Source organism: Peromyscus maniculatus, chromosome 9 (assembly GCF_049852395.1).
Source record: "Peromyscus maniculatus bairdii isolate BWxNUB_F1_BW_parent chromosome 9, HU_Pman_BW_mat_3.1, whole genome shotgun sequence".
Lineage (NCBI taxonomy): Eukaryota > Metazoa > Chordata > Mammalia > Rodentia > Cricetidae > Peromyscus > Peromyscus maniculatus.
In genome coordinates this window covers 4908497-4926632 of record NC_134860.1, presented here as the reverse complement: position 1 = coordinate 4926632, position 18136 = coordinate 4908497, and the positions used below count along the sequence as shown (strand labels likewise).

General features: G+C 42.9%; 2 protein-coding genes across 2 annotated transcripts in view; one reads left to right on the top strand and one right to left on the bottom strand.

The window, feature by feature from the left end:
- On the top strand, window positions 1-1505 carry Spcs1 (signal peptidase complex subunit 1). The gene is made up of 4 exons (XM_006981510.3): window positions 1-216; window positions 560-619; window positions 701-787; window positions 1234-1505. Exons 1-4 carry the CDS (start codon window positions 1-3, stop codon window positions 1360-1362), a joined length of 492 nt encoding a protein of 163 aa, XP_006981572.1. The 3' UTR covers window positions 1363-1505.
- A 4966-nt stretch (window positions 1506-6471) lies between these two features.
- The window catches only part of Nek4 (NIMA related kinase 4), a 50630-nt gene continuing 38965 nt past the window's right edge, over window positions 6472-18136 (bottom strand). Inside the window, exons 12-15 of the mRNA XM_006981507.4 lie at window positions 16033-16121; window positions 14402-14604; window positions 11909-12042; window positions 6472-7532 (exon numbers count right to left, since the gene is read on the bottom strand). Of these exons, the coding sequence (XP_006981569.1) occupies window positions 7440-7532; window positions 11909-12042; window positions 14402-14604; window positions 16033-16121 (519 nt within the window). The 3' untranslated portion in view covers window positions 6472-7439. The remainder of the gene's footprint in view (window positions 7533-11908; window positions 12043-14401; window positions 14605-16032; window positions 16122-18136) is intronic.

The following is an 18136-nucleotide window of genomic DNA, read 5'->3' as shown; positions in this document are numbered from 1 at the left end:
ATGGCGCGGGGCGGGGCCAGAGGTTGTCCGTGCCCGTCAGAGACATCCGCTTCCGGGGCCACGGCCGTCGGACTGAGGGGCTCGGCAGGTCGGCCAGGCTGCGTTCGGTTTCTCAACCCGCAAGCTACACTCCTTAAGAATCAGCTACCCTTGCTTCCTTGTCGATCTTCTCCGCCAATCATGCTGGAACATCTGAGTTCGCTGCCCACCCAGATGGTGAGGACGCGCGTCCTAGGTCCCCGCACGCCACTTAGGAGCCTAGCTGCTTCCCAAACCCCGCTGGAATACATACCGACCGGTGCTGCGTGGTTCGCATCCCCAAAGATTGCCGTAACTTCCCCCTACTAGGACCTCTTCTCTTCCCCAGAAAGGATTCCCTTCCCCAGGCTCCGTTAAGATGCCTAAAGTTTCCCCGAAAATCAAAATTTTGCTTCCTCACTCGGGCCCTTCTGGGAAACTCCTGGTGTTGAATGCTGCCCTGTGCCAACACTGAGTTCCCCACAAGAACTGCAGTCTTTTGGTAGTGAGACCAACTCTGCCCCTTCTCTTTCGTCCCTAGGATTACAAGGGCCAGAAGCTAGCCGAACAGATGTTTCAGGGAATTATTCTTTCTTCTGCAGTAAGTATTGCTTTTACTTTTAATCTTGTAATCCCGTCTCCCTCGGTTTGACTGTATTTAATAGACGTGGTTTCTTTTCAGGTAGTTGGGTTTATCTACGGGTACGTGGCTGAACAGTTTGGGTGGACTGTCTACATAGTTATGGCCGGATTTGCTTTCTCGTGTTTGGTAAGAAATTTGTGGGTGTTTATTAGCAGCAACATAAATTTTCTGAGTTGGGAAACTTGGTTGGACCTAGTAGTGAGAACCAGAATCAGCTTTTTCTTCATCTTTCCCATTAATGTTTCTGCTTTCTGTTACTGGAAAAGTAGAATGTTAAATAACGTCAGCTGGTTTGAGCTGCACAGAAGAGCAGAGTTTCTAATTTCCTCTCGCAGCTTACCACAGGCAGTAAGATAAAATATGGCAGGGGTTTCCTGCTGTGCTCACTGCTTCCGTCTTTCTTTTCGTTCTTAAAACTGTGAACACTTAAGGCTTGTTCTCACCACCTGCCGGATCTTGTCTGGTCAGTTTGTTCTTTAGCATGGTGGTTATTTGGGGACCAGACATTATACATAATGATCTTTGAAACTTTGCGTGGAAATACATGCTGCCTTTTCTCCTTTCTGATCTAGCTGACACTTCCTCCATGGCCTATCTATCGCCGACATCCCCTGAAGTGGTTACCTGTTCAAGACTCAGGGCCAGAAGACAAGAAATCATCGGGGGACAGAAAAATGAAGAGACATGCCAAAAATAATTGATTGGCGCTTTCACTATTCAAGTCATATTTTAACTTATAACTGTTTTATACCATCTCTTCATAATCTTGTTATGGAGAACAGGAATATAAGTATGCAATGCTTCTTTCAGGTGTACATGATGAATAAACACCTCATAACTGCTAGCACTTTTTTTTCTAATAGAGTTTTGCAATAGGTTATCACTATGTAGACCAGGCTGTCTCCAAGCTCAAAACCCCTGCTTCAGCTTCCCAAACTGCTAGGATTACAGGCATATGCTACCACACCTGGCTTGATAGTCCAATTTGGTTTTTTTGGTTTTGGTTTTGGTTTTGGTTTTTTTCGAGACAGGGTTTCTCTGTGTAGCTTTGCGCCTTTCCTGAATCTTGCTTTGTAGACCAGGCTGGCCTTGAACTCACAGAGATCCTCCTGGCTCGGCCTCCCGAGTGTTGGGATTAAAGGTGTGTGCCACCACTGCCGAGCTGATAGTCCAATTTGTAACTATCAAAGTTTCACAATTCATTATGAGTCATTGAACTGTTTTAATGGTGGGTTTGCTGGTGGTATGGTAGTTTTTTTTTTTTTGAGATAAGGTCTTTCTGCCTGGCCCTGGATGTCCTGGAACTCTCTATGTAGACTAGGCTGGCCTTGAACTCACAGAGTTCCACCTGCCTTCACCTCCCAAGTACTGGAATTAAAGGCATGCTGCACCATGCCTAGCTCAAATGCTATCAATTAAAACTCATGGTGCAGTTCTGTGTCTGAACTTCAGTTGGTTATTTTGCAAAACTTGTATAAGAAGCCTAAGTTAGATGTTTATGTTTAGAAAACATTAAGCATCATCTTTTTCTGTCACTACAAGTTCGTAGATGTTTTTAAATTCACACTTTTTATTTAAAAAGTTTTATTTCATGTGTGTGCATGTTGAGGTCAGAAGACAGTTTGCAGGCATTGGTTATCTCTACACCATCTGGGTCCTGGAGCTGGAACTCCATGCTTCTACCAGCTGAGCAGGATCAACAACCTCTTTGGCTCTCTTCCACTGTTTTTTTTTTTCATTTTGAACATTTATCTGTATGTATTGTGTGTGGGCCCACATGTAGAGATCAGAGAACAGATGTGGGAGTCAGTTCTTTCCTTCTGTGTAGGTCCCAGGGACTGAACTCGGGTTGTTAGTCTTGGCAGCAAGAGCTTTTGCCAGCAGAGCCATTTCACAAGACACCCCCCCCCACACACACACACACAGTTCTTTTTAAATTTTTATTTAATTTTTAAATAATCCTGATTGTTGGAGAGGAAGAGGTTTCAGGCTTAGAGACCCCCCAGGAAGCCATCAGAGTCCACAGCCAGGTGGCTATGGGCAGGACTGAGAGCCTAGCCCACCCAGATGTATCTGGGTGCCTCCATCCCATTATACTGGAGCCCCAGACCCATGGTGGCCAACCTAGCCAACAGCCCAGGGAGGAAGCAAGCCTGAGGTGAGGAGAAAGAATAAAAACAAGGCCTGGGAGAGGGGAAGGGTGGGCAGTAAGTTCTTAACAGCAAACACCTCTGAGAAACTTACCAATGTGAATCTGTAGTAAAATAGCACTTTGGCACCTCTGAAACAAGAGCATTTAAGCATTTTAAACGTGTGTGCTTGAGGGAGACCAAAGTCCTAACTATAAAGCTGGACATTCCTTTTAATATTTCCAAAGGACTGAAAAGAAAAATGTGCTTAAAGGTCTCATATTAGGAGTAGATGTGGAAGAATTATTAAAAGCAGTGTTGTATTTCTCAGGACTTCCCTTATTATGAGTTTAACATCAGCAAAGACCCTAATTCAACAAACCCAGAAAAGATTCTTTTAAAGGAAAATTAAGACAGATGAGGCATATTGTTAAGTATAATAAATGTGATTGAAAACTTAGAAACTGGGTTAGAGAGATGGCTCAGAGGTTAAGAGCACTGGCTGCTTTTCCAGAGGTCCTGAGTTCAATTTCTGTCAACCACATGGTGGCTCACAACCGTCTGTAATGAGATCTGGTGCCCTCTTCTGGCCTTCAGGCATACATGCAGACAGAACACTGTATACATAATAAAGAAATCTTTAAAAGATCAAAAAGGAAGGAAGAGAGAGAGAGAAGAAAGAAAGGAAAAGAAAGAGAAAATCTAGAAACTGTCAGGCAGGGGTGGTGCACACTTTTAATCCCAGTACTCAGGAGGCAGAGGCAGGTGGATCTCTGTGAGTTCAAGGCCAGCCTGGTCTACAGAGTGAGTTCCAAGACAGGCACCAAAACTACACAGAGAAACCCTGTCTCAAAAAAGAAAAAAAAAAGAAAAATGAAACAAAAGTTAGAAACTATCAGATAGAGTTAAAAATCAAGAGAACTGGAGAGATGCTCAGTGGTTAAGAGCACTGGCTGCTCTTCCCAAGGACCCAGGTTCAATTCCCAGCACCCACATGGCAGCTCACAACTGTAACTCCCAATACCAGGGAATCCAACACCCTCAGATATACATGCAAGCAAAACACCAATGTACATAGGGGGAAAAATCTATTTACTTCAAGGTCTTGAAATAACAAGGATGATAACAAGAACAAAGATGTATTAGGCAAAGGGAGAAAGTAGGGTAAATGGTGAAAAACGTAAGAATTATTAGGGGTTGGAGACATGGCTTCACAGTTAAGACCACCAGGTTCAATCCCCGGCACCCACATGGGGCTCACAACCATCTAATATTCTAGTTCCAGGGAATCCGGCTCCCTCTTTTGACCTCTGTGGGCACAGGGCATGCACGTGGTGCACAGACATTGATGCAGGGAAAATAAGAATACACATAAAATACATGAATCTTAAAAAATACTTTGCAGCCAGGCAGTGGTGGCACATGTCTTTAATCCCAGCACTCAGGAGGCAGAGGTAGGTGGATCTCTGTGAGCTCGAGGCCAGCCTGGGCTACTGAGCGAGTTCCAGGACAGCCAAGGCTTTCCAGAAACTCTGTCTCAAAAAACAAACAAAACAAAAAAATTAAAGAAAGTGCCAGGCAGTGGTGGCACATGCCTTTAATCTCAGCACTTGGGAGGCAGAGCCAGGTGGATCTCTGTGAGTTCGAGGCCAGGCTGGTCTACAGAGTGAGATCCAGGAAGGCACCAAAACTACACAGACAGAAACCCTGCCTCAAAACAAAACAAAAATTAGAGAAAGAATCAGAATTAATAGTTTAGAAACCAGCATCAATGGATTATCACATCAAAGTGATACATAGAAAAACAGTAAGAAAATGCAATATATATATATATATATATATATATATATGAGATTTTTTACTCTTAACTGTGTACATGTGTCTGGATGGAGGTGTGTGCATTAGGAGTCCAGGTGCCTCTAGAGACCAAAGGCATCAGGTCCCAGGTGTAAGCCACCTGATGTCAGGGTGCTGAAAATCAAATCTGGGTGCTTGGCAAGAGTAGTATATTCTCAGCTGCTGAGATATCTCTCTGTGGACTCTTAGCTTTTTAATTACATGTACATTGATTTGTGTATTATGTGTAGGCAGGTGCACCACAGCATGAATGTGGAGGTCAGAGGACAGCTTGCAAAGGTCAGTTCTCAACCATGTGGGTCCAAGGGGTCAAACTCAGGCCATCAGACTTGTACTTACTTAACCATTTCTCTGGCTCAAGAATACATTTTAAAATGAAGATGGAAACTTAGTGAATGTTTAAATAACAATATAGAGAAAAAAATTTTAAAAACAATGTGGAAATATGAAAACGACATTATTTTTTTGAGACAGGGCCTGGAGCTCACTACACAACCAGGCTGGCCTAGAATTCCAAGAGCTCCAGCATCTGCTTCCCAAGCACTGGGATTAAAGGTGCGCACCACCACACCTGGCTTAGTGGTTTGGTTCTGTTAAATGGGAGAATTTTTTCTTTAAAGCTAGGAAGGTAATTGTAATACATTTATGCCAGTAAGTGAGAAATAAGACTGACCAGAAAGACGTAGGGTTCTAGAACTTTTAAGAAATGACCAGCTCGCTGGGCGGTGGTGGCGCACGCCTTTAATCCCAGCACTCGGGAGGCAGAGGCAAGCGGATCTCTGTGAGTTCAAGACCAGCCTGGCCTACAGAGTGAGTTCCAAGAAAGGCACAAAGCTGCAGAGAGAAACCCTGTCTCGGAAAACCAAAAGGAAGGAAGGGAGGGAGGGAGGGAAGGAGGGAGGGAGGGAAGGAGGGAGAGAGGGAGGGAAGGGGAAGAAGGGGAAAGGAAGGAAGGAAGAAGGAAGGAAGGAAGGAAGGAAGGAAGGAAGGAAGGAAGGAAGGAAGGAAGGAAAAGGAAAGGGGAAGGGAAGGGAAGGGAAGGAAAAAGGAAAGGAAAGGGAAGAAGAAGGAAAGGAAAGGAAAGGAAAGAAGGAAAGGAAAGGAAAGGAAAAGGAAAGGAAAGGAAAGGGAAAGAGGAAAAGAGGGAAAGAAAGGGGGAAAGAGGGAAAGAAAGGGGGAAAGGAAAGGAAAGGAAAGGAAAGGAAAGAAGGAAAAAGGAAAGAAGGAAAGGAAAAAGAAAAGAAAGCAATGGCCAGCCCAAGAAAGCTGGCTGGGTGTAAATCTTCGGCACCCAGCTGACAGCGGGTCTTCAAGCTGTTCTCATAAACCCATCAGAGCAAAACGAGGACTCAGGGACTAGGCTGTGACCTGAATTTTAAGACTGTAAGGTCAACAGGTTTTACTTTATTCAATACTTTTAACTCTTGGCACAATAAAAACAAGGGACCGAAAGAGACCATTTCATTAAAATATCGGTGTGTAATTCTCAAAGAAAAATGGTTTTCCCTACAAACAACATTTGGAGCCGACACAGTGGGGCACGCCTTTAATCCCAGCACTAAGAAGCAGGTGGATCTGTGCGTTGGAGGCCAGTCTGGTCTACATAGTGAGTTCCAGGACAGCCAGTTCAGTTCCCAGCACCCACAGCAGGTGGCTCACAACCACCTGCAAAGCCAGGTCCAGGGGATCCAACACCCTCTTCTGGCCTCTTCAGGCACCTACACATACGTGACACATCCATATGTGTGTACACACATACACACATACACACACACACACACACACACACACACACACTCAGAAAATTGATCTTAAAAATGAAAATTTACTAAAGACTTGTACTTTATTTATAAAAATCTTTCTAGATGGACATTACTTACTAAGTAACACGTGATATACAATTATGACTTTTTTTTTTTTTTTTGAGATGAGGGTCTCTAGAATGAGCTGGCCTTGAACTTACTTTGTCATCCAGGCTAGCACTGAACTTGTGACCCCCCTGCCTGTGTTTCTCAGATGCTAGGATTCAAGTGTGCACCACTGCACCCAGCTGTCCAGTTACACATTTAAAATACAGAAACTCAACTGACACTTGATTGTACATAAAGACAGACATTGCGTATATCCAACTGAACTAAGGACCTGGACTTTCCTTAGACACTGCTTAGTTGAAAGAAGAATTCATGTTTAAGAGATGTCTTTGCTGATGGAAAAAAGAAATGAGTTACAAGCTACACTTTAGACTGAACAAGAGTTCTAAGAATCTGAAGACTGAACCCCACCAAGGTTCAGATTAAATGAAAAAAAAAATTGTTCAAATGCAGCATAGAATTTCATGGTCTTTAACTCTATTCCCAGAACAGGGAGTGGACACTGGAGAGTAAATATCACTGCTCTCTAAGGTTATAAACAAGAGCAAGTAAGAGGAGATGTCAGTTTTTCTCTTCTTGCTATTATCACTGCAGTACAATATAATCCAACATTTTCTGGCCCCATTTCAAGCTAGTTAGTATCTTTAAAAAATAAACTAGATATAAAGTTGGTTTAAGGCTCAGTAAACAGTAACAAATAGAACATTTTTCTTCATAAAAATAAAATGATATTCAAAGTTTTTTCTTCTGTGAACGTGTCTCACATTAGGCTACCCTGTCTAAAGTTGTATAATAAGAAGACCCCAAAGAGAGACTGGAGGATGGTGCGTGGCCTCTGAGCAACTGAAACAGGACTGTTGTTGTTTGAATGAAAAATCTTTGAAAATAGTCTTTAGTTCTGGCAGCACGTTAGAACAAATCTCAAAAATTCACATTTTCTTCAAAAAACTTCAACTGGCGAGCTTTCACACTGTAAGCTGTATACTTGTCGCCCATGTGCTCCCGTAATCGTGCCTATTTGAGAAACAGACAAGACAATCAGGACAGAAGAGAAAAAGAATTCCTGTGATCTTTAAAACAAGGGTTTTCCTGAGAATCACACTGTAATGAACAGGTCCGTTTCAGTAGGAGGTGCCTGAGAGGGCACCATGTCAGATAAGCAGGAGGCTGGGCCCAAGCTGGTGGCTGATACCTGCTTGTCACAGAAGTCCACGAGGTGGAGAGTGGCAGGCAGTTGGCTACAAGAGTCGGCCACCAGAAAGGGGGCAGCCTCAAGCCCCAGATTATTCATTAGGAATGCTAAACCAATAAGGGGGAGAATTTGAGAGGGAGCCCAAAAAGGGCTGGCCATTTCTTCGTTTGGGAACTTTAAAAACCACCGTCTTGTGCCAAATCAGCAGGCCAGCTGCTTCTGCCTGTCTGTCCTCTATGCTCTGTCCTTTTCTGCTGAATTGTACATACAATTACTGTGTGTGTGTGTGATCTATGTACAACTGTGTAAGTTCAAACATGCTGTGGTGCATGCACAGTGGAGGTCAGAGAGCAGTTCTGTGGGCCTGGCCCTCTGCTTCCACGTTTACATGGCAAGAGCTTGTCCCCACTGAGCCATGTTGCTGACTTCTACATACAATTTTGAAACTTCCCCTGTCTCAAAAAACTCAAAAAAAAAAAAAAAATTTTTTTTTTGAAACTTCAAATCCAGACCTGAATCCCATCTACTCAAGTTGAAGGCCTTCCTGAGTGAGTTTGAAGCCAAGCTAAGTAACTTAGTGAGACCCAGTCTCAAAACAGAAAAGGGTGAGGCTTACAAGACCTGACTAATAACCCAAGAGGCATGGCATACATACAGATCTGCTGAAATGGATGCTGAAATTTAGAATAACACCTAGTATTTTGAATGGATGTGATACCTATTCTGATAGAATTCACTGAAGACACAGCATCACTTTGATGATATTCTCGTAAAAATACACAACCTGGAGGTGGAGGCAGGAGGATTGAGCATTCAAGGCCAGCCTACATAGTGAATTTGAGACCAGCCTAGGCTACATGAGACCCTGCCATTAAAAAAAAGAATAACCTAGCTAAGAATGTAGCATCAGGAGGCAGGGGCATGGGAACTGCCAATCTGAGGCCAGTTTATGTTACAAAACAAAGGCCCTCAATCAAAAACACAACGTGAAACTATTCATGAGAACCTGGAGAAGCCCAGTAGCTGGACTAGGACTGTCTTGCCTAGCATACAGGGAGCACTGGCCTTGGTCTCCAGCACTGCATAAACTAGGTTTGGCAGCATATGCCTATAATCCCAGCACTTGGGGTGGGAAAGCAGGAGCATCAGAAGTTCAAATTCACCCTCAGCTACACAGCAGATCTGAGGTCAGCCTAGGCTACATGAGACCTGTCCAGGACAGAAAAGAAAGGAAACAGAAGAAAATAGAAAAATACAAAACCACGTGTTATTTTATTTTTATTTTTTGGGTTTTTTAAGACTAGGTTTCTCTGTCTTGCTCTGTAGACCAGGCTGGCCTCAAATTCAGAGATCTGACTCTGCCTCCCAACTGCTGGAACTAAGGGTGTACGCCACTGCCCGGCTCCAAGTGCTATGTTATTGAACACGTGGTCTATACTCTTGGAAGGGTCAATGTGGAGGCTGGAGAGCAGGCATAGAGTGTGTGGTGGGATACATCCAAGCGCTAGTGAGAGGCTCAGTGGGTAAAGACACTCGCCACTGCAGCCCGAGGACCTCTGCATTGCAGCGAGCCCAGAAACCACACAGGAAGGAGAGAACCAACTCCAACTGTCCTTCACTCTCCACGTTTGTCATGGTATGTGCACGTATGTATGTGCATGCATGCATGCATTCGCACATGCACACACAGTAAATTAGTGTAATTTTTAAAAAAAATAGAGGGCTGGAGAGATGACTCAGCAGTTAAGAGCACTTGTTCCCGCAGAAGATCTGGGTTCAGTTTTCAGCACCCACATGGCAGCTCACAACTGTCCATAGCTCAAGCTTCGGGGGATCCAATACCCCTTCGGACCTTGGTGAGCACTAGGCATGCACATGGTGCAGAGACAAACCCGCAAACAGAACATTCACACACATAAAATGAAATCTAAAAAAACTGTTTTGGGTTTTTTCGAGACAGGGTTTCTCTGTATTGTATTGGTGTCATGTGCCACTACCGCCCATCTGCCTCGTTTGTGCTCTTAACAAAGTTTGCCTGAAGATCAGAGGGCAGAGGCAGCCATAGAGGTCAGGCAGTGGTGGCACACACCTTTAATCCCAGCACTGGGAAGGTTGAGACAGGATGTGATATGGCTGGGCAGAGAAAGGAATATAAAGTGGGAGGAGACAGGAGTTCGGCCCTTTCGGCTAAGGACTCAGGCATTCAGTCTGAGGATCCATGGAGACAGAATTTCGCTGCTCTTTCGGCCTGAGGATTGTTCCTTTGTCTTTTTGATCTTGCAGCATTTACCCCAATATCTGGCTCTGGGTTTTTATTATAAGACCAATTAGGATTCGTGCAACAGCCTCCTTGCTCCCAGGTAAAAGGCTATCTTTCTGGAAGAAGCAGGACATCAACATGTCTGTCATTCTACTGCAAAACTGAAGCTAAAGCTCAGGAGAGTTCAGCCGAGAAGCACGAGTTCCTCTTCTGCCCAGCATAGCCTATTGGACCGAGATCCGACTGTGGGTGCAGCCACACTAAAAACTATTGGGCATCAATCACCTTTGTCCCAGACCGCACAGCACATCAGCCCAAGAAAACCAGAAACTACCACCTGAGTCCTCTTCTCCTCCTCCAGCCAAATGTCCCCTGACCACCGCCGCCACCGCTGCCCATTCTCCCCTGTCTCTTCCTCAGACAGATCTTTATATCGCCCAGCCCGTCTGAAACACTTGGAACCAAGTGACCTCCTGTCACAGCCTTCTGAGTACCTGGGACTGCAAGCAAGTGCTACTAAAAATTCACAAAGTTTTATTTTTTAAAAATAATTTATTCTTATTTCATGTATATTGATGTTTTGCCTGCATGTATGTCTGTGTGAGGGTGTCAGATCTTGGAGTTACAGACAGTTGTTAGCTGCCTTTGAGTGCTGGGAATTGAACTCAGGACTTCTGGAAGAGCAGTCAGTGCTCTTAACCAGTAAGCCATCTCTCCAGCCCCCCTCACAAAGTTTTAAACAGATTAATAAGCAAGAGAGAAGATTCAGAATATGAAAATTAGAAATTAAAATGGAGATATTACTTTCAACTCTAAACAAATAAAAAATATTTTAACAACTATAAATGATTGTATGGCAACCAACTTCATAACCTAGTTGAAACTGAGAAATTCCTAGAAATGAACAACCTACCAAGATTGACTCACAAAGAAACAAAAAATCTATATAGGCTCATAGTGTAAGGATTGAATCAAATATCACCATACATTAGGAGAACCATTTGCAAATCTTACATCTGATGAAAGACTTGTATCCAGAATATATAAAAACTCAACAATTTAAAGGTTAATAGCCCAAGTTTAAAATAAACATTTCTCCAAGGAAAATATGCAAATTTTTAAAGTATATGAAAATACACACAACATCATTAGTCATCAGGGAAATATAAACCAAACTTACAATGGACACCATTTTATACCCACTGAATATTTATACCCACTGGAATGGCTATCACCAAGCAGACAGCAACAAGGGTTGTCAAGGGTGTGGAGAAATTGGAACTTCTTATCTTATACTTCTAGTGAGAATATAAAATGGTATAGTCACTTTAGGGAACACTCTGGAAATTGCCCAAACATTTCAATATAGCTATTGTATAATCAAGCAACTTCACTCCTAGAGCAATGTACAAATCCAAGAAAAGTGAAGCCTCACAAAAACTTGCCCGTGAGTGTTCAGCAGAGTTAAAAAAAAAAAATGGAAACCACACATATATCCATCCGCTGATGAGTAAACAAAATTCATAGGATAATATATTTGGCCATGAAAAAGACTGACATATCAGTACATGTTATAACACGGATGACTCTTCAAAATATTCCATGGGGAGAAGCAAAACACAAAGGTTACTTGTATGAGATTCCCTTATACAAACTGTCCAGAATAGGAGATATATGTAAATATATGCAGAGAGAACTATCTGTGACTGCTTGGGGGTCACAGTGAAACAATTGGGAACACTGCTAATGTTCTAAGGTTTCTGTGGGGAGCAGAGAAAATGTCCAAACACTGGTTGTGGTGATAACCGAACAGGGACAATCACTGAAATGTATACTTCAAATAAGCAAGCCGCATGGTACATTATATATTTAATTATGTATATTATGTATACTTAAAAGCCTGTAACACAAGCAGTTGACACGGCTAAAGACACTTACCTCTCTCTCCAATTCATCTTCCTCCTCCAAAATATCATACACCTGCTCGAGAAGCTGAACCCCCAGGCCCTGGATTACATCAGCTCTCAAGACTTCGACTATCCTCCTGATCTTCTCAGAACCTGATATAATAGCTAAAAACGCAGCAACAAAAATCAGGGAAAATAATACCACTACAGCAAGAACAATACAGTCTTTACAAATCCTGCTGCAACTAGTTTCGCTTCAACAAGAATCCTGCCTAATGATTTCATTGATATGTCTTTCTCTGAGCTGGGCATGGTGGTGCACACCTTTCAGCCCAGGCAGAGGCTGGTGGATCTCTGTGAGTTCAAGGCCAGCTTGGTCTACCTAATAAATTCCAGGAAGCTGGGGCTATGTAGAGACACCATGTTTCCAAAACAGAAAAACAAAAGAAAAAACCCAAAGTATCAACAAATAAATAAATATACCCTTTTCTGTTTTATTTTATTATTTTTTTGAAAGATTTATTTTAAGAATGAGTACTCTATCCGCACATACAATTTTATACCAGAAGAGGGCATCGATCCCACTAGTGATGGTTGTGAGCTGCCAGTTGGTAGCTGGACATTTGAACTCAGGACTCTGGAAGAGCAGCCAGTGCTCTTAACCACTGAGCCATCGCTCCAGCCCTTTCTGTTTATTTTTGAAATTTGTTAGCTGACCTACAATACTGTGTTTCATTATGACATGTGTATATATTATTGCACTTTGATCAGAATTACCTCCTATGGCCTCCCCAAACCTCCCCACCAGTCACTAGCCCCTTTTCCTCACTTCAAGTAGTCTCGTGTCTACTTCCTTACTATGTCTACATTATTATCATGTTACTTATTTCTGTTTGAGTTAGGATCTTAGTCTGTAGCTCAAGCAAGCTGCAAATTCTAAGTAATACTCCTGCCTCACCTGGCTAAGTACAGTGATTACAGGCATGAGTAACTCTAACTTATTTATATACTTCAGTTTCTTAAAAAAAAATTATTCATATTGATTTTATATGTATGGGTGTTTGCCTGCATGTATGTCTGTGCACCACATCTGCAGTACCCACAGAGACCGGAAGAGGGTCTCAGATCCCCTGGAACCGGAGTTACAGGCAGTTATGAGCTGCAATATGGGTGGTGAAAATTAAACCCAGGTCCTCTGGAAGATCAGCCAGGACTCAAAACTGCTGGGCCATTTCTCCAGCCCCTATACTTTAGTTTTTTAAAAATTGGTTTTTCGGGCCTGGAGGTATGGCTCAGAGGTTAAGAGCACTGGCTGTTCTTCCAGAGGTCCTGAGTTCAATTCCCAACAACCACATGGTGGCTCACAACCATCTACAATGAGATCTGGTGCCCTCTGGAGGCCGAACACTCACTGTATACATAATAAATAAATAAATCTTTAAAAAATTGTTTTTTCAGGTGCTAGGGATAAATGGAACCCAGGGTCTTGCATGTTAGCTCAGTGTCCACCACTAAGTTTCACTTCTAGTTTTTTAATGCTTGAAAATTAGTCATTTAGCACTCGGGAGGCAGAGCCAGGCGGATCTCTGTGAGTTCGAGGCCAGCCTGGGCTACCAAGTGAGCTCCAGGAAAGGCACAAAGCTACGCAGAGAAACCCTGTCTCGAAAAAAAAAAAAAAAAAAAAAAATTAGTCATTGGCCAGGCGGTGGCGGCACACGTCTTTAATCCTTGCACTCAGGAGGCAAAGCCAAGTGGATCTCTGTGAGTTCAAGGCCAGCCTGTTCTACAGAACGAGATCCAGGACAAGCACCAAAACTACACGGAGAAACCCTGTCTTGAAAAATAAAAACAAAAACAAAACAACAACAACAACAACAAAAATTAGTCATTAAGCTTCATGTTAACATCTCCAAAATCTAAGAAAACTAACTTGAAGAATTAATAATTGTCTAACTTGAAGAAAATTCACATTAAAAATTTCAAATATTTTATGCAATGCCTTAAGGCTTATTGAATTATTTACATTTATTTTTAAAAATCAATTTTCAAGAGGCTGGAGAAATGGCTCAGTGGTTAAGGGTACCTGTTGCTCTCCTAGGAGACCTGAGTTCAATCCTGGCGCCCACATCATGTGACTCACAACCATCTGTAACTCTAGCTCTGAGAACAGGAGGACCTCTTCTGGGAATCCAAAGTTTCTAATCTCCATGGGCACTACACTCACGTGCACATATCCACAAATTCTAGCACTTGAGAGGCTGAGGCCAGAAGATCAGGAGTTCAAAGCTGTCCTCAGCTACAGAGCAAGTTTGAGGTCAACGTGAGCTACTTGAACCACTGCCTCATAAAACCAAAATATAAAGACATAAATTTTCATGAAACTTTGGAATGTATCTACTGACTAGGTAAGATATACCTTTTATGCAGCTACCCAAATGAAAAGTTAAAAACAAAAGGTGACGGTATCAGCCGGGTTCTCCACTAATGGACTTGCCATTCTGCTGTGAAAGACTCAAGCAGTCACCTGAAGGCAGCTCTTCGCAGTGGAGCTCCGCCTCTTCCGCAGCCTTGCCGTGAAGAACCAGCGTGTCACGGTACTTCCGATGAAGTCTGAATTCTGACACCGGATTGAGTACCAGAAGATCTTCACAGCTCTCTTTAGAGTCCAGCTTGAGAGTCTGAGTCATCAGCTGCACCAAGTCACTCATTTCATTTGTGTGACTCTTCCTGGGGGGAGAAAACTCCTTAGCATACACCTGACTTCATGACAAAAGTTGGATGTGAAATGACCCTGAGGGAGCTCTGACGCAAATGCCATGTGCTTGCTGTCTGACAGACAGACTGACCCTCCCACAGCAACTATGGTCCTGTAAAGTACAAAAGTCAGCCACAGGAAGGCAATGAAGAAGACTGGACCAAATCGACAGGTGGCTTTGGAAAGGAGTCCAGTTCTAGCCCAAGGGCAGACCACAGGCATCTCAAAACAGAAGCAAGGGTCAGGGGTCAACAGCCACTGCAAACGGAAGGTGAGAGGAATCTGAGAAAGGAAGGTCAGAAAGAAACAACCCAACTTTGCATACAAATTCTACACGGCCATTTCCAAGTGACTTAATTTTACACAAATGTAAAAAGTCAAGAATAGTCACAGAAAAACAGAAATATCAGCCTCAGAGAGCTAAAATTCACAGGCTCCACTCCACTCCAAACTGAAAAGAAGCAGGAGAGATCACCCTTGTGAAGGGGAAAAAATATCAAATTTATAGAGACAAGCCCAGAAGTGACCCAAGTAACAGAACGAGCAGCCGAGGACACTGAAGTGGTTGTTAGAGATCTATTTCCTGTGGCTACAGAGAGAACATGAACATGCTAAGGGAGACACACATGGGCCTATGTTCAACTCTTCGAGATGAAAACACGATGTGTCAAATGGGGCTAATGAACTAGACACAGGTAGGTGAGTGAGCGCGAATCTTCCGTAGCAACAGAATCTATGAACAACAGAACAAAGAAAACTGTGGACGACTAACCCAAGCATCACAGAGATTGTGGCCATCTATAAGCAGCCATCTTAACATATTTATTTAGAATTCTCAGAGAGCAGTGAGACCCTGTCTCAAAAAAAGAATCCCAGAGAAGGCACAGGGCTGTGTGTGTGTGTGTGTGTGTGTGTGTGTGTGTGTGTGTGTGTGTGTGTGTGGAAGCGCTAAGGGAAGTAACAGCCAACACTGACGACAACGGCAAACGTGGAGGCCCAAGAGTAGACTCCGCAAGAGTTCGGAATGAAAATGACACTGTTTCCAGAGAAGATATAGACGATTTAAAATTTAAAAACTCAAGTTATGTGTGTAGTGTCCTGCCTGCATGTGTATGCACCACATGCATTCAGTGCTCACGGAAGCAAGAAGAGGGCTTCGGGTCCCTAGGACGGGGGTGGCAGAGGGCTGTGAGCCGCCGTGTGGGTGCTGGGAGGGGACCCGGCCCTCCGGAAGAGCAGCCGGCCTTCTTCCCACTGAGCCATCTCTCCTTCCCTCTCACAGAAGAGGTCATTTTAAGCTCGCATGTACCATGAACCATGTGTAATGTTATGAGTACCACAGTAGGAATACTTTTTAGACTCAGTTCAAACAGAAGTGAGACAGAAAACCAAGAACTTACCCCTCTCTGGAATCCCCATCTGATTTATCAGTTGAGCTTGTAGAAGAACTGAACTCATCCTCAGACAGACCATGTATCAATCTCTTTTCCTATTAGTGTTTGGAAAGAACAAAATCAGAATTAATACTCAAAATGTTTCAAGTGCAGTCACCAGACACAATGTACCTTTGTGTAATTAAAAAGGAGAAACTCACAGAAAACTTGAAGTTAATTTATTCAAATGAATGCCAGGCGGTGGTGGTGCACACCTTTAATCCCAGCTCTCAGGAGGCAGAGGAAAGTGGATCTCTGAGTTCAAGCCAGCCTGGTCTACAGAGTGAGTTTCAGGACAGCTAGGACTGTAACACAGAGAAACCCTGTCTCAAAAAATAAAACAAAGTGAATTTATTCAAATGCTGTCACAGTTCACTCCTGAAGTTCACAATTGAAGACTGAGGAACACCAGTCTTTTCAAGACCACAGTCTCAGTTATGAAGGTATTTCCTTTGCAGAGCAGAGTGGATGGCTGTTCTGGTGATTCAGTTCTCAGGCAGAGGGGCTTACCCCAGAAGGAACACAGGCATTTTGAACAAGACATAATGACACATTAATCCAGGCAATTCCCACTTGCTACTATGTGAGATTGTTAAAGTTATATACAAGGTTACCTAGTATAATTCACACAAACCTCACAGCTTTAGAAAGTGCGGATGTCAATTAGTGAAGTAACTAAAAGATATGTAAACAGTACACCAGGTTGCTGGTGGCTCACATCTAATCCCAGCACTCAGGAAATTTAGGCAGAAGAATTGCAGTAAGCCCCAGGCTGGCCTAGGCTTTATATAGTGAATTTGAGAAGACTCTATCTCAAAAACCTTAAATAACCTGACACAAACAGGAAACTAGAGATTCATCATTAGCAACTGAGTTAAAAATCTGGCCATAAAGCTGGGCGGTGGTGGCGCACACCTTTAATCCCATCACTCAGGAGGCAGAGCCAGGTGGGTCTCTGAGTTCGAGGCCAGCCTGGTCTATAGAGTGAGATCCAAGACAGGCACCAAAACTACACAGAGAAACCCTGTCTCAAAAACAAAACAACACAAAACAAAAATCAGGCCATAAAGATGGATATTTAGTGATTCAGAAAAATAGACCAAGTGTTGCCTAATGGACGATTTTAGCCTGGCCTGCTGGTACAGGACTGTAATCTCAGCTACTACAGAGGCTGAGGCAGGAGGATTGCAAGCTCAAGTTTAGCCTGGGCTACACAGTGACTATAAGGTCAACTAGTGAGTTTGTAAAACCCTGTCTCAAAATAAAAGTAGAGACGTGGTCTATTGTACACAAATTTGAAACTGATATTGTTAGAAAATGCTATATGTATATTTCTAATTGTATTTATTCCATCCATTTAACAATGTAATGCAAATTTCTGATCCTTGAATGTTATTATTATCAACTATTAGGATATAAAGAAATGAAAGCTAGTAGTTAGACATTATCATAGAACTTGTAGTCATATTAGATATGTTTTAAAAATTGAGCAGAGATGTTTTAGACAGGTCATCTTCAAACCCTTCAGAGATCTACAGAATATGGCATTTAAAATGTTTTAATAACTTAGAAAATTTTTCTTTTTTGAGACATGTCGGCTCCTGGCAGTACCAATCTACTTTAGAAAAAATATGGGCATTGAAGAAACTGCATATGGAATCAACTTTCATTCTGGCAAAAGTTAGCCACTGGACAACAAGGTATCCTCGAATCAACAGGACAAAATGGACAGACAGATCACGAAACAAGGGACTACTGATTCTTGCCAAAACAAGTGTGGTTATGGCTTTATCAAAAGGCATCTTCTGAGGCCAGGACAATATGGCCCCATCCCTGAAGTGGCCTTCGCATCTGGAAAAGGTACAGTGCCCTTTTCTTCGAAGGCAGCTTAACAGGCAGAGGGCCGATGGATTCTGTTGTACCATGGAACAGCAGCTGAAAGCTCATGCCTCTCAAAAGTAGACTGGCATTTAATAGAGGGATGTGGAGAAGAAGGGGATGCTGAGATGAAGCCATATATACACAGCCAAGAAGAATGGACAGCTGAATTAAAAAACTGTCAACAATTTCC